Here is a 20,557-nt window from a genome sequence, read left to right as displayed (position 1 = left end):
GATTACCATGTACAGTACTTGAGCAAGGACCAGAGATGTCATATCTGGAGAAAAAGATCTGTACTACTCATGTGCTCTAAGAACAATACATTATGTAATATATTCTTATTACTTAAACGAAGAGCCGCATCAATAGAAAGCAGATTTAACATATGCACTTCAACCATTCTTAGAGAGTATCTCACAATCATGGTCTACCATTGAATTAGAGCCTCACAGTTGTTTGGAACCCGATTTTCCTTCAATAATATAAAGATATTCCTTGAGTTCCACTTTTGCTTTATCCGAAAAATGAAAATATTGCATGTGCGCCCTCCTCCTTATACAAAAATCTTCACTAGGTCGCAAAGGTAATGCCCAATAGAACATATTCTTCCGTCTATTATATATATTGGCTGCATGCATACATATTTTTCAAAGCTAAAACCCAATATTGCTTTCATTAGCCTTAACTTGTATGAAAGTTGTTCAGGGTTTAGCAAATATAAATCTAACTTTTGTGGATCTGCTTATACGTGAATGCTGATGGCCATGACGAGCGGCGGGGTTGCGAAATCAAAGATGTTTATGCTTAGGTAATGTTTCCATTATGAATTAGCTAAATTGATCCTTCTAGTCCGTAGTTATCGACAGTAAAAGTTGTTTCAATTGAACCATCTTAATTAACTGGATATCAAGTCTATTATCTTTTCTAAAAGAAGTGGGACCGACATAACCTCTATTAGAAAGACTATACTAGATGGTAAGTTGAGATGATATAATAATAATTTTATTAAGAGGGTTAATAATATGCATGCATGCCGCAGTTCATATTACAGGGAAGCTAAGCACGCGCAAGGAGATCATCGACGCCATTTCAGCAGCAAGCTGAGGGGAGCTGCAGAAAACATATCAAGCAGAATGGTTGAGAGTGATAGTGAGGATACTGACATGATGGAAAGTGAGACTGGCAGTAATAGTTCATCTTCATGGAGGTGCAACTGGGTGCCACATCCAAGAACAGGAATATACGTTCCGAAGGGGCATGAAAAGGTCATGGATGATGTGCCTAAGGGAGCTGCTTCTCTTAACCAGACTTTCTGGCTCAGGAACGTCGACGGAGTACTTGAGAAACCCGACCCGGATACTCCTCCTGAGCATTACTATCACTACACGCATATGTAATGTGACAAATGGACCGTGATTCAATTCATCGTGATCGCGATCATCGTTATATATAGCTGAGTAATTAAAGGTAATAAAAATTAGTACTAAGGATATTCTGAATAATATATGGCCACATATAATTTGAAGCCCGGAAGGGTTTTACGACTTTCTTTGTTGTGGCCAGATGCATATATAGAAGCAGTAGTATAGGCTGTATAGCAGTGTAATTAATAAGCTTGTGCCCCTTAGTAATTTGGCTGCATCATGGTGCTAGTCATTTGTAATTAAGGTATATATAATACATTATATATAAAATAATGTTTACACATACACAATGGGTTTTTAAGTCGAGTGTTAGGTCAATAAGTGTTCCATAGATATTTCTATAAATGTAGTCATCGACTCATCGTACAGAATTTCTTTCACATGCGTGCTACGAAAAATGGAGCATACAACCTTCGTAGCGTAGCTTAAGCTTATTTTGTGTGATAGGTAGTGTTGTTCCTTGCAAATACTCAAACATATTTAAGGGAAATTTTATTAAACCCAATCTTTTTATGATTCTTTATACTTAATTTAAAATTTTCTCCTCCAAACTCTCAAAATTTTGCCTTATTAAATAAAAAGATAAAAATAAAGATTGGTGTTTCTAAACTCATTAACCCACAACACCATTGCACACCTCCATTATTTTTGGCCAACTGTAGAACTGTGAACTAGAAGTGTGTGTTTTCATTCATTGACTTAATGCAAAAATAAGTACAAGTGATAAGATTTTGACCACCTGTGAAAATAGAATTAAAAAAAACTAAAATACTTTTACAAAACACATAAAATACTTGTAAGAGAATAAGGTAATTGTAGTATACACAACTCAAACAAGTTTGTTATCCACAAGAATTGATATAAATAATTTATGTTTATATATAGAAAGTATTAAATTAACACTAATAAAAATCGGCAGCTAGTAAACAAACAGATATGTAAAATCAAATGTAAAATTACATTTCACAAATCGAGTTCCTTATCTTGGTGCCGAGAAACTCACAGGTAACAGGTAAGGTCATCCTTTTCTCTCTTCGATCAATGTTGTCTACAACAATTAGGTTAGGGACAAATGGATGAAATTGGTCTCATGCATGTGCTTTATGTATGTAAGGTCTTCGATGGCAGAAAGGGGAACGAAATGGTGGCTCTTACCTCAGATTTGACGAACAACATATTCAAAAGTAAATTGCTTACTAATTTCTTGTTAGTAAATGATTTACTTAGTAAATTCTTATTTGTTCTTTATGAAACTGTTTTCTGTTGAGATAGCTTGAGCTTATTAACAGTAAGAAGAAATTATGAAGAACAAAGAATTACAGAATCGAAGAGAGAAGGAGGGAGGGAGAGAGAGGGAGGGAGAGAGAGAGAGAGAGAGAGAGGAAATTGTATTGATTGCTTTCAGAAATATTACAACTGACTTGATAGAACAAGAGCCCTATTCTCTCTTATATAGTCATATATGCTAATTACAACAGTACCCTTCTAACTATATTAACAACCTCACTCACTAGAATAATGCCATGTGGCATTTCTATTATATCAGTTATTACTCCCCCCTTAAACTGAACTTGGAGTCTCCAAGTGAAGTTTGAATCAATCGTGCATCTGAGACTTGTCTGAAACAGCAAGAGCAAGATGTCTGCAATGCTTTACAGACATTGGACTGTGCAATCCTTTTGTAAACACATCGGCAACTTGTTCTTTAGTAGGTATATACTGAACAATAAGATCTCCACGTTGCATCTTTTCTCAAACAAAATGATAGTCAGTATCAAGATGTTTGATCCTTGAATGGAAAACAAGATTCGAGCTTAAAGCCAATGTGCTTAAGTTGTCACAATGGAGTAATGGAGGAACCAAAAGAACTTGATGCATGTCTTTGAGCAGGGATCGAATCCAAAATAAGTCTGTTGCAGAATGTGCTAGAGCCTTATACTCAGCCTCTGTGGAACTTCTGGACACTGTAGATTACTTCTTAGATTGCCATGGAATTGGATTATCTCGCAAGTAAATCACAAACCCAGTTATTGGCCTTCGAGTGTTTATATTTGTTGCCCAATTGGAATCTGAATAGGTAGTTAAATTGAAATCCAGACTTTTTTTGTAATGCAGCCCATAATCAAGTGTACCCTTTCAGTATCTTAAAATCTTTTTGACAAGTTGCATATGAAGATTAGTTAGGGGAGTCAAAGATTGACAAACCATGTTCACAGCATGGGCAATATCTGGCTTAGTGAAGGTCAGATATTGAAGAGCCCCTACTAAACTTCGATAATGACTTGGATCAGAGAGAACAATACCTTCTTGTTTAAGCAACTGTGCATGTGGCTTTGATGGTGTAGATGTTGGCTTACAAGTCTCCATTGCTGCCTTTTTCAGTAGTTCCTTTGCATACTTTGATTGACTTATGAACAATGAGCCATCCTCTTTATATAATCCCAGAAAAAATGACAACTTTCCCATATCTTTGAGATCAAATACTTCTGCAATAGCACTGATCACTGCTTGACTCTTTGTAGAGTTAGAACCAGTGATTATGATATCATCTACATAAAGCAAAAATAGAATAATGTCCCCTTCATCCACTTTAACAAATAAACTTGTATCAGATAGTGAGTTGTAAATCCGAGAGAAGAAAGATAACTTGTGAACTTTGACTTCCAATCTCTTGGAGCTTGTTTCAATCCATAGAGAGATTTGATAAGTTTGCACACATAACTTGGACAAGAAGGATCCATAAATCCTTGAGGCTGCTTTATATAGACTTCCTCCTCAAGATCCCCATGTAAAAAGGCATTTTGAATGTCCAATTGTCTCATATTCCAACCAAATTGTGCAGCTAAGGCTAAAATGATTCATACAGAAGTGTGTCTCACCATACAATTGAAAGTTTTTGAGTAATCCAAGCTTTGTTCCTGAGTGTAACCTTGAGCCACTAGCCTAGCCTTGTATCGTGATACTGAGCCATTAAGATTTTTCTTGACTTTATACACCCATTTATTGCCTACAATAGATCTGTGAGATGGAGTTGGAACCAAAACCCATGTACCTTGAGCTTTTCATGCATTATACTCTTCTTGCGTAGCCAATTGCCATTCAGTTTTAGAAGATGTTGCCTTAAAGGTCTTAGGTTCTTCAATTTCTGTTATGTCAGCTAGAAAAGAAAATCCACCAAAGAATGCACCAGAGGTTGTACCAGGAGAAGAATCATTAGACCACGATTCCTGAATCTGTAATGAACTTAACTCAGGTAATGTAATAAGATAAGCTACATAGTTCTTTCTTGAAATGGCACACGGTTGTAATCTAGTTTGAATTCCATGATGTCTGTGTTATTGAATAGGTAATATGAGAGACTCAGTACTGGAAGATCTCCCAGAAAGTGGTAAAATTACCTGGAGTTGATCATAATTGAGGACAGGAAGCAAATGAGGTGAAGTAGGTGTATCACAAGCTATAGAGTAAGTAAGATCATTAGGTGCAGTTGATGAAGATTCAACATTTTGATTTTGTGGTGTAGTACTATCTTAAGTATGAGAACTAAAAACTGGTGTCCTAATCACTAATGTATCAGACATGACATAATGTATTGCAGGTGATTGACCATTCTCAAATTAAAAACTTGAATGCCTAACAGGAATTGAAACTGGTACAATCACATAAGGAGAGGGATTTGATGTTTTCACAGATGTAGCACTTTGCTAAGATAGCCCCAACTTTGTAGGAAATATTGATTCTTCAAATATAACATGTCTTGATATAATACACTTCCTTGATTGTGGATCATTACATATAACCACTTTGCACCCCATTGCATAGCCTAGGAAAACACACATTGTTGACCTGAACTGCAATTCATGGTCATTGTAAGGTCTTATACAAGGAAACACAGTTGATCCAAAAATTCTCAAAGATTGTAATTTAGGCACCTTGTTGTACAAAAGTAGATAAGGAGAACTAAAAGACAAAGTCTTACAAGGCATCTTGTTGATCAAGAAAACTGCATGAGCACATGCAAATTCTAGAATTCACTACTTAAACCAGAAGCATTCAATAGAGTGAGAGCAGTGTCAACAACATGTCTATGTTTCCTCTTAGATATTCCATTCTGTTGAGGAGTATAGGGACGTGAAATAAAATGCATAACAACTTTTGCAGCCAAAAAAGATGTAAGTATCTTGCTAGTGTATTCACCTCCACCATCTATTTGCAAACTTTTAATTGATATCTCAAACTGAGCTTGAATGAAAGTGTAGAATTTAACAAAAAATGCATACATATCTGACTTATTGCACAGGGGAAATATCCAAGTAAATCTATTATATTCATCCACAAAAAGTACATAGTATCTATATCCTTCCACAGATTTTACAAAAGTTGGACCCCAAACATCCATATGAACTTTCTCAAAAGGAACCAAACTTTTATCACTTCTAACAAGAAATGGTATCCTAGACATTTTCCCTCTAATACAAAAAATACAAGTAATATATGTATCATTTAATTTGTGTACAACCCTAGACTATTGCAACATAGCAGTCATATTATCATGAGCCGGGTGCCCTAACCTTTGATGCTAAACATTAGATTTCACCATTTTTCCCAAGTAAGCCACTGGATCTTTTGATACAGATTGTAACCCTCTTGAAACTTTAATCATAGGAATTTGAAATAGCTTTTCTGGTTTACTCTTTTCATGATACACCACCTCCCTTGTCTTATTGTCCTGCACAAAGAATTCACATTCATCACATATAAACCAACTGTTATTATTTGCACATAATTGTTTAACTGAAAGAAGGTTTTTGACAATATTTGGAACATGAAGAACTTTATTGAGGACCAGAGATTGATTATCAGTTTGAATTGTAGTAGAACCAATATTTTGAATTGGTAAGCTAGAACCATTACCAATGGTTATATTCTTAGAGCCCTGATAATGAGTCACTTATCTCAAAGCATTTATATCTGCAGCTATATGATGACAAGTGATAGGAGCATATTTATGCGACTTAATTAGCTTGTTTTCTTGCATTTATGTTGTTAGTTTCTATTTATTATAGTAATTTAAGCTATTTTCATGTGTTTGTAGGTTCAATTGACTAAAGTAGCAAGAAAAGGCAATTTGGAGCATTTTAGAGCAGTTTTGGCCTTGGAATGGATAGCACATGCATGGAGCAAGGTGGATGGACGAAATTGAAGTTCAAGAAGGGCTAGGAATTTGCTAAAGAATTGAAGAAATTAATTCAAGACTTGGAAGAAAAGGAATCAACTACAAAGAAGGAAACATGAGTCAAACTACCTTATTTTGACTTAGTCAATCCTAATCTTTTCCTACTTATGTTCCAGCTGCCAAGAGGATCCCTAATTAATTTAGGACACTTAAATATATGTTCTAGAAGCCTAAATCCCATTCCCAAAGGGGATGCTGCACCTATCCCTTTCCTTGCCGTGCAAGGCATGCCCATTCCCTCTAAATCCATGCCGCAAAAGCCTTTCCCTTTCCCTCTAAGATATGCCGCACCTTTCCTTCCCTTTTCTCTCTGGGATTCTGACTTTATTTACCCTTTTTCCTTGAGGATTTGGAGTCCAAATCTTTCCCAAAACATTTAATTAATGCCTAGCCTTCTCTCCCTTTAAATATATGTTTATGTCGTAAAAACCAGGGATTCGTTCAACCATTCATTCATTCAGCCATCATTCACCACAATTTCGACACAACCCATCCATAATACACCACAACCCAATTTCATACAACCACCCTTGTGCAGCAATTTTGGAAGGAAGGAGACGATAGTTTGGAGTTGTGCCTGCCATTCAAGATTGTTGGATTGTTGGAGCGTTTCTAGGTGCATTCAATCTTTTGTTTTCAATGTTTAATTTAAATTTTCTTTGTTTAATTGTGAACATGAGGAGCTAAACTCGTTTTAGCTAGAGGAGAATTCAAAGCCATGAACATATTTGCAATATGAATTGATTACTTCCAGTTGTGAGTTCATAAATTGTGAATGCAATTTACTTAACTGTTTGATTCAGAACTTATTCTTGAATGTTGATTAAGGAGGCCTACTTAGTTTGCATGCATGAATTTTATGCTAGAATATAAGTGAGTTTCACCTAATTGTTATGAACTTATATTCATAAGTAGTGGAGGTTGCTAGTCACAATCGGGTTAAGTAAATTCCTAGCAAGAGTATCATGTTGTTCATGGTTACGAATGCCTTGTCAATGCTTATGATTTTCAGAAAGCTTAATGATCTTTGATTGTATCTCTATTATGCTGTTCATGTAGGGAACTATTGAAGAATAATTTGGTTGCCAATGCGTTTTCCATCCAATTCAATGACTTAAGGAAAATCTGAGGGTTAATTAGTGCTGTTCACGGTTAATCTGGGGTGTTGAGGTTCATGGTTTATTGGAAAAACAACTGGAAATCGATTTGTATGCAAGTGTGTTATGTGTGGAGAAGGGCCCTCTAGCTAGCCAATCACCCATAATTTCCCCTAATTTCGTGCCAAACTTGTTTAAGTCTTTAACCTACTTGTCTTTACTTTAAATTTGTCAAAAACCCAATCCCCTTTACTTTGTTGTGTCAAATTAGTTAGAATCCGTCCAAACTTGTGTTTTTAAGTGTTTTGAGTCAAGTTAAAATTAATTTTCGTCCAAATCACCCTTTAGTGTCTAGTTTGAGTCAATTTGCTTGTTTTGCGCTGTTTTGAGTCATTCTAGTTTGTTTTGAGTTCTTTGAGTCTAGTTAAGTGTTTTCAAGCCTAGTTTTGTGTTTCTGAATCAGTTTTGAGTAGATTAGCAATCCCTCCTAATCCCCGGCTTAGAACGATCCCTACTTACATCTTTACTACAATTGTCAATAAGAGGGTTTAATTTAAGTGTTATTTTATATCACATCAACAAGCACCTGATTCCACAATCCATGAGTCTTGAGGAAAAGTCTATGATGTTTGTTGTGCATTCATGGCAGAGAAGGATGATGGTGGTGGTTGACCTTGAAATGCATAATTTCCCCTATGAAAACAATCAATACAATTTCCTCTCTCTCTCTCTCTCTTTCTCTCCTTCTATCTTTGATTATGTAATTCTTTGTTCTTCATAATTTCTTCTTACTATTAATATGGTATCATTGTCGGTATTGGCTTGTCGTCCCTTTCGATCTTGACGACGTCTTCCGCTGATTAGGGTTATGCTCGAAGATTGAAAGTCTGACGATTTTGGGAATCATTTGAAGATCTGAAATTATGCAATTCGGAGATCTGGAGATGCCTTGGTGAATCAGGTGAATTTGATTTTGTTAAATGATTCAATATAATGTTTTGTTTCTGAAGTTGTGGTGTTTTTTGTTAGAATTTCACGCTCTTGGATTATATGCGATAGAGATTTGGGATTTTGTTAGAATCTTGATGAGTTGATCTTAGAAAGTGTCATTCTTTCTGCATATTTCTTGGAGTATCATTCTCTAGAATTGATGAATGTGTTGGGAATTAAAATTTGTAGTGTCGAAGAAGAAAATGTCATTCTTTCTGTGAATCTGTGAATGTGTTGAAGAGTAAAATTTGTGATTTCAAAGCAGAATGTGTTATTCCTTTTGTGAATCTTGGAGTGTCATTCTCCTTAGTAGAATTGTGAAGTGTTTGTTAAGGTTTATATCTTTCTTGGAGTATCATTCTCTTCAGTAGATTTGTGTTGGATGATTTCATTTTAATGGCGTCTTCTTCATTCAAAGTTGAGAATTTGTTGGGTATGCTGACTATTAAACTCAGAGATGACAATTCTGCCAAATGGGCATTTCAATTTCAGTCAGTTCTTAAAGGGTACAAACTCTTTGGTCACTTCGATGGTACAATTGTGTGTGCATCGAAATATGTAGTAAGTGCAGAAACTGGTATTACAAAGGATGAAGTAATGGCTCTTATCAGTTTGTTACTTGCTACATTAACAGATGAAGTAATGTAATATGTTCTTGGGTCTAGAAATGCTTTTGAAGCATGGTCAAATCTTCTTGAATGTTATGCTTCAATTTCAAAGTCTAGGGTGAATCATTTGAAAACCAAACTACATACAATCAAAAGGGCACAAATAATATTGATAAATACTTGTTGCGACTGAAGAATATTAGGGATCAGTTAATGGCTGCAGGGGAGACAGTATCTGATAATGATGTTATAATTGTTGGTTTGGCTGGTTTGCCAAAAGAATATTTTGTCATTCGAACTGTGATTTTGGCAAGGGAGTCTTCAATAACTTTGAGAGAATTTCATGCACAATTACTTGGTATCGAAAAGGAGATTGAGGGAGAAATTAATTTGTTATCTCAAAATGTGGTTAATCTGTTTGTCTAGGGCTCTCATTCTGGTTAGTCTGCTAGTTCAGGTTGTGTCATATATGGTCAAGGATATGGATCATCACATGGTGCATCTTCATCTAATTCTTAGAGTCATGATCATATACCTGCTACTACAGGGGGTACAATTATTCAGCAATCACATAGTTTATTTCGTAATTCTCATCAAAACTGTGTTGAGAGTCAGACATTTGGTCCAAATGCATCACTGTCATTTCCTCCAGGACATCATGATCAGTCTTATGGTTATGGTTTTATAGGTCAGTCTAGTTCTGGAAATCAACAAGGATTCAAGTCTTAGAATTTTAAAATGGTTACAGGACCAACAATGGTAATCACTATAAGAATAATGGCAACATCTATAGGAGCAATAACAGTTTCAGAGGAAGAGGGTATACCAATGGGAATAATTACTATTCTGCATGATTAAGACAAACATAGAATGGAGCAAGATCATGGTCAGACAATATAGAAGCAAGGCCAAATGTTGTAATCGAATGTTAGATATGTAATAAAATGGGTCATATTACAGCAAACTGTTTTCACAAAAACATAAACAATGCTTCAGCTGGTTTTTTTGTAGAATGCCAGATATGTGGAAAAAGATGACACTCTGCACTTGCTTGTTTTCATAGGGGAAATTATGCATTTCAAGGTCAACCACCACCATCATCATTCTTTGCCATGAGTGCACAACAAACATCATAGATTCTTCCTCAGGATTTATGGATTGTGGACTCAGGTGCTTCTCATCATATGACTGCAGATATAAATGCTTTGAGACAAGTGACTCATTATCAGGGCTTTGAGAATATAACCATTGGTAATGGTTCCAGCTTACCAATTCAAAATATTGGTTCTACTACAATTCAAACTGATAATCAATCTCTGGTCCTCAATAAAGTTCTTCATGTTCCAAATATTGCCAGAAGCCTTCTTTCAGTTAAACAATTATGAAGAACAAAGAATTACATAATCGAAGAGAGAAGGAAAAAGAGAGAGGAAATTGTATTGATTGCTTTTAGAAATATTACAACTGATTTGATAGAATAAGAGCCCTATTCTCTCTTATATAGTCATATATGCTAATTACAATAATATCGTTCTAACTATATTAACAACCTCACTCACTAGAATAATTCCATGTGGCATTTTTGTTATATCAATTATTAGAGCTCATATGCCAAGTGTAGGGTTCTAGATTAGTTTTCATTTTCAAGGGCTCACATGCCTTGTAACTACCATATGTCATAATCACAATGGTTTATGTATTTGAATGGTGATGATGACTGATGTAAGGAATGAATGAATATATGAAAATGGAGCATCATTCTGCAACAGTTAGAATGTTGCAGTTGTCTCTCATTCTCTCCCTTTAGCTGTTTCCTTTTATTCTTCTTGCTCCCTTCAAAATCCAAGTGTTCATCAATGAAAGATTACTCAAATCTTAACATGGTATCATGAGCCTAGGTTTTATATGGAATTGGGACGTCGGATCTGTGAGTGATGTGCTTAGAAATCCAACGTGAAATTTTTGACTTAGTTCATCGATTCAGGTCTTAAATGGCTGGGTCAGGTAGTAGTGATCTTTGGGCTTTAATATTCAATGGTGACAACTATGAATTTTGAAAGATCCGAATGAGAACTATTTTTAAATCACGTGGAATCTAGGATTTAGTTGAAAAAGGATCTTAAAATTCCAGAATCGAAGGGGAAAAAGGTCAAAGTGGAAGGGTCATCGGATTCAGAGACAGCAGCTCTGAACGAAAAGCTAATAAAGGATGCTAAGGCACTGGGTATCATCCAAGTAGTTGTCCTAGATGACATCTTTCCAAAAATCTCAAATGAAGAGACCTCAAAGAGTGCTTGGGATATTCTACACCAGAAATTTCATGGTGATAAGCAAGTGAGATCCATTAAGTTGCAGGGTTTATGTCATGATTTCGAGTACATAAGGATGAGGGATGATGACACCTTGTCTGTGTATCTCACTCGTCTTCTCGAGTTAGTGAATCAGATGAAGGGTTGTGTGGAAGATTTACCCAGAGAGCGATTAGTTTAGAAATTGCTCATAAGCTCAACTAAGGAATTTGATCTTGTTTGTTATGTGATTGAACAAACTAAGGACATTGAAACTATTAAGGTACAAGAACTAATTGCAACGTTAAAAGGAGTTGCATAATGCCTTAATAGGCATGCTGGGAGTACCACTGAGAGAGCATTCAGTAGTATGAGTGTGAATCCAGAGAGAGTTTTCAGTAGTATGAATGTGAATCCAAAGGGAACTCAGCCACATTCATCTTTTGGTAATTCTAAACCAAAGAAGAATTGGAAATCGAAGGGAAAGAAATGGGATCCTAAACCTCAGAATCTTGCTAACTAAGGTGGTAAATATGATCAGGGAGGAAAATCTGACCAGTCTAAGGGAAAATGCAAGCATTGTGATAAGTTATTGATTTAAAGGGAAGCTAAAATGCCATGGATGCCATCGATTTGGTCACCTTATCAAGGACTATGATCAACCAAACAAGGCTGGAAAGCTTGTAAACTTTACAAATCAGGTAATAGAATCTACAACCATGCTTTATGCTTGTCATTCTGCTACTATTGGAAGGAATATGAATATATGGTATGTAGACAGTGCATGTAGCAACCATATGACCTCTTATGAGTCTTTTCTTATTGATGTTGATAAGAATGTTAAGTGTAGAGTTAAAATGGGCACTGGAGATTTAGTGCAGTCCATAAGCAAAGACACATTGGTTATGGAGATGAAGGGTGTGACTAGGTATATCAAAGAGACTATGATTGTACCTGGGTTGGATGAAAACTTATTGAGTGTAGGGCAGATGGTAGAACATGGATATTAGCTTGTGTTTAATGATTACATGGTTGATATTTATGGAGATAGACAGATGGAAGATTTGATTGCAAGTGTCACAATGAAAGGAAACAGATGCTTTCCTTAAGTTTGGAATGTGTCACTCCTTACATGGCTAATAGAGCAACTGTTGAAGACTTATCTTGGTTGTGCCATAGAAGATATGGACATCTAAACTACATTAGTTTGATGCTCCTGCAAGAGAAGGAAATGGTGCAGGGTTTACCTTGACTACAAGTTTCTAAGCATGTTTGCTTTGGATGTGTTACAGGGAAGGGTCATAAGGAACCATTTGACAAGGGAAAGACTTGGAGGGCATCACAACCTCTAGAACTTATTCACTCTGATATCTATGGTCCAATGTAGATAACCACTCTTGGAGGCAACAGATTATTTCTCACATTTATTGAAGACCGCACTGAATGTGTTTGATGTTTTTCTTACGACATAAGTCTTAAGTCTTCAACATTTTCAAACGGTTCAAATCCATGGTTGAGCTACATAGAGGCTACCAAATTAAGAAACTCAGGAGTGACAGGGGTGGAGAATACACATCCCTAGAGTTTTCTAAGTTCTGGGAAGATATGGGGTTAGAAAGGCAGCTAACTGCTGCCTACTTTCCACAACAAAACGATGTTGCAGAGAGAAAGAACAAAACCATGATTGAGATGGCTAGAACTATGATGTATCAAAAGAAGATTCCCTTGAAGTTTTGGGCTAAAGCTGTGAATATAATTGTGTATTTGCAAAATCGTTGTCCAACAAGTTCTTTGAATAACATAACTCCATTTGAGGCTTTTAATGGAAGCAAACCAGGTGTCAAACACTTGAAGATATTTGGTTCTCTGTGTTATATTCACATTCCTTCATAGAAAAGACATAAGTTTGAGGAAACTGGTGAGAATTGAGTATTTGTTGGGTATGGCAGCTGTGAAAAGGGATATTGGGTTTTCAACTTGAGACCGCAGAAGGTTGAATTATCAAGAAATGTGATATTTGATGTGAAAGTAATGTGGAACTGGGAATCTAATGAGGCAGTGCAATTTTCTATTCCTTGGAATGCTGATGGAAGCTCAAGGATAACTGAGCTTGATTCTGAGTCGAGTGACTCACCTCAGTTTATGCAATCTTCTCTAAGATCATAAACAACTAAAGACCTACATACATCTTAGGAATCTAGTTCTCTTGGTTCTTCAGTTTTATTCTCAGAAACTTATAAAGAAATGGAAGAGTTTGAGTGATGTATATGCTTAATGCAAGATGAGCATTATAGAACCTGAAGATTTTAGTGAGGCAGTTAAAGATGAAGCTTGGAAAAAGGCTAGGACAAAAGAGATGTTGATGATAGAAAAGAATTCTACTTGGGAGTTAGTTAATAGGCCATGCAACAAACCAATTGTGGGAGTGAAGTGGGTCTACAAAACAAAGATGAATCTTGATGGTTCCATTCAAAAACACAAAGCTAGACTTGTAGCCAACGGCTACACATAGAAACTTGGGGTTAACTTTAATGAAACCTTTGCCCTTGTGGCAAGGTTCGATACCATTAGGACACTCATTGCACTAGCTGCACATAAAGGTTGGAAATTGTGGCAATTGGATGTTAAATCAGCCTTTCTAATGGTGTTCTCGTCGATGAGGTATATGTGGACTAACCTGATGATTTTATGATTAAAAGGGCTAAAGACAAGGTGTATAGGCTGAGAAAGACCCTCAATGGTCTAAAACAGGCACCAAGGGCGTGGTATAATGAAATTGACACATACCTAATTCATTGTGGCTTTCACAGAAGCTTAAGTGAAGCAACTTTATATGTGAGAAACAAGGATGATGTTGGTGCTTTATGTTGATGACATAGTGTACACAGGGAGTAGTGTAGAAATGATGGAAGAATTCAAGGTTGAGATTATGTGCAAATATGAGATGTCAGATTAAGGTTTACTTCATCATTTTCTTGGAATGGGGGTAACTCAAACTGAAGGGAGTATATTTATACACCATAAAAAGTATGCTTTGACTCTCTTGGATAAATTTGGGCTTAAAGACTATAAGCTAGTGAGCACTCTATTGGTTGCAACTGATAAATTGAGAAGAAATGATGGAAGTGAACCTGCATATAAGTGTTTGTTAGGAAAATTGTTAGGAGCCTTTTGTACTTAATAACAACTAGGCCAGATATTATGTTCTTTGCTAGTTTGCTTGCACAATTTATGCACAGGCCTTCTAAGAAGCATTATGGAGCTGCTAAAAGAGTCCTAAAGTATATCCAAGGAACAATTGACTTTGGGATTGAATATGTGGTTGGAAAGTCTGCTTTATTGATTGGTTACTGTGATAGTGATTGGAGTGGATTTGAGGAGGATATGAAAAACACCTCAGGGTATGCTTTTTCATTTAGGAGTGGAGTATTCTCATGGGCTTCGGTTAAGCAGCATAGCGTAGCACTTTTAACTGCAGAAGCAGAGTATGTTAGTGCAGTTGAAGCAACCTCTCAGGCCATTTGGCTTAGATTTGTGCTCGAGGACTTTGGAGAAAAGTAAGTTGCTGCAACCTTCCTTATTGTGTGACAACACATAAGCTATAGCCATGTTTAAGAATCTAGTGTTTCACCAAAGGACTAAACACATTGATAGGAAGTTTCATTTCATTAAAGATGCAATTCAAGAAGGTGTGGTTGATTTGATCTATTGCAAAAGTGAAGATCAGATTGCTGATATTTTCACAAAGGCTCTTCCCAATGAAAGGTTCAATAACTTAAGATGTTTACTTGGTGTGAAATTAGTTAGCAGTTTAGAAAGGAGTGTTGAAAAGTAAATTGCTTACTAATTTCTTGTTAATAAATGATTTACTTAGTAAATTCCTATTTGTTCTTTTTTGAAATTGTTTTATGTTGAGATAGCTTAAGCTCATATGCCAAGTGTAGGGTCCTAGATCAGTTTTCATTTTCAATGACTAAAATGCGTTGTAACTGCCATGTGTCGCAATCACAATGGTTTATGTATTTGAATGGTGATGATGACTGATGCAAGGAATGAATGAATATATGAAGGTGGAGCATCATTCTACAATGGTTAGAATGTTGTAGTTGTGAATATTCTTCTCTCTCACTCTGCTTCATTCTATTCTTCTTGCTCCATTCGAAATCCAAGTGTTCATTAATGAAAGATTACTAAAATCTTAACACAACAGGACGATGGAGATCTTGAGGTTCTAATGTCAGAAATATACAAATCTTCTTCCTTCCTTCCTTGTTCTACAAAAAACTTGCAAATTCATGAAGCATGAAATCTATAGTGACTAGATGATTTATGGATTCCTAAGATTTGATATCTGTTTGTCATGCTTACGGATGGTTTGTAATCATGTGGTAAAGAACAGTAAGCAGAGGTGAAAGCAAAGAACCATAAGACTCTGCAACTGCCCAGTACTACGCCGATGAAATAAAACCCAGAAAACATCTCAATGTTCTCGGATTCAAGAATAAAAGGTAATAAACTCATTTCCTGCACTGATATTTAGGTTGGACTTATGACTACTATGCATCATCGAGTCTGTAGCGAACATCTCTTTGAACTGCAGGTACCACTGAATATATGGTAAAAAGGAACGTGATCACAGATGATAGTAATGTTTGCAAATCTAAGAAAGAAAGGTACAAATTTTGGACTATTTTCATCCCCTGTTATGGTGCATATCATGCATTTATACTGCGAACTACCTCTATGGATCCATAAAACTGAAACTTTCAAAGATATTGATGTGTATTTGTTCCTTGGTTTCATGCCCCCTTGAATTGAATCGACTGAATAATCTAATTACTTGGACTGTGGACCCTTTTTTATTACCTAGACCTCTGAATTGTAGAATGAATGTAATCTAGAATTTGAAATTGTCTATAAATTAATTTTCATGGGAGAGAGTGGAGCGAGTAGGTCCAAGTTTAAATTCTGATTTGCGTTGCATGTTTAGACTGCATGCTTAGGTATTACTGTAAACACGAAGACTCATGTGACAAATGAGACAAGAACACGTGTACAAAGAAATTGTTTGTATTAATGATTTGGGGTTACAATCTTTTTCACAACTTTAATCCTCTAATTCGATCTCCATAAGGTGTAGATTTATGAATGTGCTGTTAATCCAAGGGCTGTCGAGGCTTGATCTAGGATGAACAGTTGCCTTAAGGATTTGGCTTAAGGCGTACGAAGAACCGGCACGTGTGGTTGTGCTTGTTGATTCTAAGGATGTAGGGTGTCGTTGATCCAAGGGTCACGGTGACTTGATCTTGGATGAATGAGGGCCGCAAGGATTTGGCTTGTGGTGAAGGAAGAATCGGCACGTGTAGGGGCGCTTGTTGATTCTTCAAAGGTGTTGACGAAGAACAAAGAGAGCTTTCTCGATCTTTGGAATTCTTGGGAATTTGGGAGGTTGGATGCTTGAGAGCTTTAGAGTTTCAAAGTTCCAAGGATTTTGGGGAATGAATTCTTTTCCAATTTGGGAGTAGAGAAAATGTATGTCAATTGGTCTCCTGGAATGAATGAAATGGCTTGCTATTTATAGAGTTTTTCAAGCCTTAATTTTGAATATAATAATCAGATCAAATAAATCCTTTCGCCAAGTGTTGACATGTGTCCTTCTTGATGACTCATTTGATTTTTGTTGAGTCACATGCTACGTGTACAATTTATATGACATGTGGCATGTGACATGTATGTTTCGGTACGTTGAAATTTTAATGCGTTGGTCAATATTTATTTCACTAAAATTTCATTGTCTACAAATGCCCCCCAATTCAAGGTGCATCATATACATGTAATTGTCACGTGTAGAAGATGTGTTTTGAAGTCCCTCAATGTATATGTCGATTCAAAGGCTATTGAGGCTTGATCTTGAATTGGGCTTGGAAATTTCTTCAAGGGCCGTTGAGGCTTAGTCTTGAACTGGGCTGGATAGTTCTTCAAAGGCCGTCGAAGCTTGATCTTGAATGAAATTGGACCACGAGGAGCTTCACTTTGTGGATGATCTTTAGTTTTGGTAGTAGATGAATCGGCCCATGTATTGTTGCGCTTGTTGACTTTCCACAGACTTAATCTTGAACTGGGCTGGAGGGTTTTCTAGTTTCCTCCAAAGGTCGGAATATTACTCATTTTATTTAGAGCTGAATTTGATTCAAGGGTGATGGAGACTTGATCTTGAATTGGACTTGTGATTTCTTCAAGCGCCATCAAGGTTTGATCTTGAATTTAAATGGGACCATGAGCAGTTTCACTTGGCAAGTGAGATTTGACTTTGTTGGGGATAAATCAGCACGTGCAATTGTTGTGCTTGTTGATTATCCACAAGCTTGATGTATCATTTTCACTTGCCTTATCTGTTCTCCAAGCATATGTGGTATCTTCTCTGGAAGTACATTAGCAGTTGAAGATGAGTACTCAAGACTCGCCAGGTTAAATCATTGAATATGGGCCAAAGCCATCTTGCTCGAACTCGCCAGGTTAAATCATTGACGGTTGAGGTGGCAAGTCTCAGATAGGAAATCAGAGGGCTTAAGCATGAAAATAGAGAGCTACACATGCTCGCAAATAGTTACTCAATGAGCATGAAAAGAAAGCTTGGCCAGCTTCAGGAATCCGAAGGTTGAATTCAAAGTGACCATCGGATGTTTGTGGCTTTATTCCAAAGGCACCTATTGCCTTCGTCCTCTGGAGTTCTGCCAAGTGTTGAAGCTCCAAATAATCAACTTCTGGTGCCTCCTTCTTTAGAGGTTCTGCCAAGTATTGAGGCTTCCTATAGCAACCTTTGTGAAGGCTCCCTTTTTTTTTTTTTTTTTTTTTTTTGGTCACATATCTTTAATTTTATTTGTTCAGAGATATCAATAAATAAGCTTTATTACCATGTATTTTTTTTTGGTTTTTAAAAAAATTAAATTTGGGCACCATTCCAGTTGCCTTTATTTATTTTTATTCTTATGGAGCATGAAGCACCAAAAACCTTTTTATTATTTATTATTTTTAAGGTGGTGCCTTATGCACCAAAGATCTTTTGTCTTATATATTGGTCACATTGTGTCGTGCACAATTAAACTTTTATAATTAATTTATTTTTTCTTTTCCCCATTCTTGAGAACTCAGGAGTATGATTCTTCGCCGGAGAAGCGAGGTGGAGAGCATGGGTCTTCCACTTATTTGCCTTTTGTGGCTTTATAAAAGAATTGCTACCTTCTCCTACTTCAGTAACCAATTGTCTTGTTCTTTGCAAAGTAGAGAAGCTCTAACCTTCAACCAGACCGACGGTAGAAAGGAAGAAGAAGGTGAAGAACACGTAGCAGATCAGAACCCGGGTTTTAACCTTAAAAGCTTCCTCTGGCATGGTGGCTTCGTCTACGATGCCTGGTTTAGCTGACTCTGCCCTTCTCTTTCTCCCAACTGGGAATGCTCTCGGGAGACCATTATATATATATATATATATAATTGCACAGCAACTGCATTGCTTGTTGCCTTACCGTAATTATGCTTTTTGTTGCTTGGTGCTTGTTGCAGTGTGGCACTTTTTACCATGTGGTGTGTGCAAAAGTCTGCAGCAGGGTTATGTTGTGTAGTGCCTTTTGGTCAAAGTTTTCCTTCATTGGTGACATTGCCGTGTAGTGCAAGAAACTGCTTAAGTAATCGATGCAGGGTTGCGTAATGCGATTGAGTAGCATTTTGGTTTTCTTTGCTACTGTAACATGCTTTAAAGGACCGTCTTGTAGCTACCCTCATTGCCTTGCTGCTCGAGCTTTGTGGCTGATTTTTTCCATTACAGCCATGGTATTTTTTTTTTCAAGTGCTTTAAAAGCAACACAATCACCATTCTTGCGAAGGAAGGCGATTCACAAGATAAAGGAATGATGTTGAAGCTTTGTGCGCTGTTAACTGGCCCTAAGGCACTTGCTCTTCATTGAGAATTCTTATCTTGAACCCTTTGCACCATGTTCGTGACAATCCTTTGGCTTCGTTCGAGCTTCTTAGTGATTACACTCGTAGCGGAGCTGTGACTTAGAATAACATTTTGCCAACTATTGGAGAAACCATCTTTGCTGAGTTGTATAGGAAGTGGCTTGAAGATGTCTTGAGCCGATCCAAAGATGTGTTTACTAATATGGGCCTTTATCACACTATGTACGCATTTTTGTTTAGTTATGATCACCATCTTTCGTCCTTTATGCATTCTTTTAGCATTAGTGTTCTGCAACCTACACACTTCACACGGCATAAGGGGAGATGTTGATTTCACTTTGGGATCTCCACAAGATAGGAGGCTTGCCAATCTAAGGTAAGTTTTACGACGAGGTTGTTTCCAGCGTGGAGGAATTTTCTCATTGAAATAGCCAAGGATTGCCTACGAGCTACCGTTGTTTGTTTTAGGCGTTTCATAAGCTTTCTCAGGAGCATTAGGGTAAGCTAGGCGTGAAGATATCTTCATGGATTCGATTTTGGTATTGGGGTTCCATGAAGTACAAGAGGCATTCGAAGAAAAGTGGCCGCAACAAGACAACTAAGCCAAAGGGAGACGTAGACCCGTCAGGCGCTATAGGTTCAGTAAGGTATCGTACCCCTCTCGAATTGAAAGCGTTTGACTAACTTGGCGTAGCCTCAGAACATATAGAAGAATCTTACCTATTCGCTTTCTTAGTTTGTTGGCTTTGTAAGTTTGTTTTCCCCAAAGATGACATCAACTTTATTCGTCCTGATGTCTTCAAAGTGGCTAGCAAGATGGCCGTAGGAAAATCTTTTAGCCTTGCTTGAGCCTTGTTCAATTATGCCCATGGACCCGTAAGCCCTCAAGGCAAGGCGAAACGGAATATATGTTTCCCAGTCTTAGCCATTAGTTATGATGGCTTGAGCATTGTTTCGAACTCAGCGAGTACCGAAGATTGTGCTGCGGTACTTCCCTACCACTATATGTATGGTTGGTTAGGTGAGTACTTTGAAACTCATTTTTCCTCGTCAACTTTAGACAAGTCGAGGCCTTTTTCATCAACTCCAATCAAGTCGGGGCCTTTGATGACAAAGTATTCTGGCGTACTTTCTGCAAAGAGCCTTGATAATTTGCAGGCACAAGTGTTGTTTAGAAGCTATGAAGGTTTG

General features: G+C 36.9%; 1 protein-coding gene across 2 annotated transcripts; it reads left to right on the top strand.

Annotated features, from left to right (window-relative positions):
* The first annotated feature begins 405 nt into the window (after window positions 1-405).
* Window positions 406-1,476, top strand: LOC103928113. Of its 2 annotated transcripts, none has more exons than XM_009337129.3 (2): window positions 406-575; window positions 819-1,476. In XM_009337129.3, the coding sequence occupies exons 1-2, from the start codon at window positions 520-522 to the stop codon at window positions 1,162-1,164; spliced, it is 402 nt and encodes a 133-aa protein (XP_009335404.2). In that variant the 5' UTR covers window positions 406-519; the 3' UTR covers window positions 1,165-1,476. The 2 variants fall into 2 exon arrangements, with proteins under 2 accessions (XP_009335404.2, XP_009335403.2); XM_009337128.3 differs by having other exon boundaries at window positions 408-575; window positions 807-1,476.
* The last annotated feature ends 19,081 nt before the right edge of the window (window positions 1,477-20,557 follow it).

The sequence above is a fragment of a genome, unplaced genomic scaffold (assembly GCF_019419815.1).
Source record: "Pyrus x bretschneideri cultivar Hongxiangsu unplaced genomic scaffold, Pyrus_bretschneideri_v1 Contig55, whole genome shotgun sequence".
NCBI classification, from domain to species: Eukaryota; Viridiplantae; Streptophyta; class Magnoliopsida; order Rosales; family Rosaceae; genus Pyrus; species Pyrus x bretschneideri.
The sequence above is the reverse complement of the archived record's forward strand: the minus strand, read 5'-3'. Positions and strand labels throughout refer to the sequence as shown.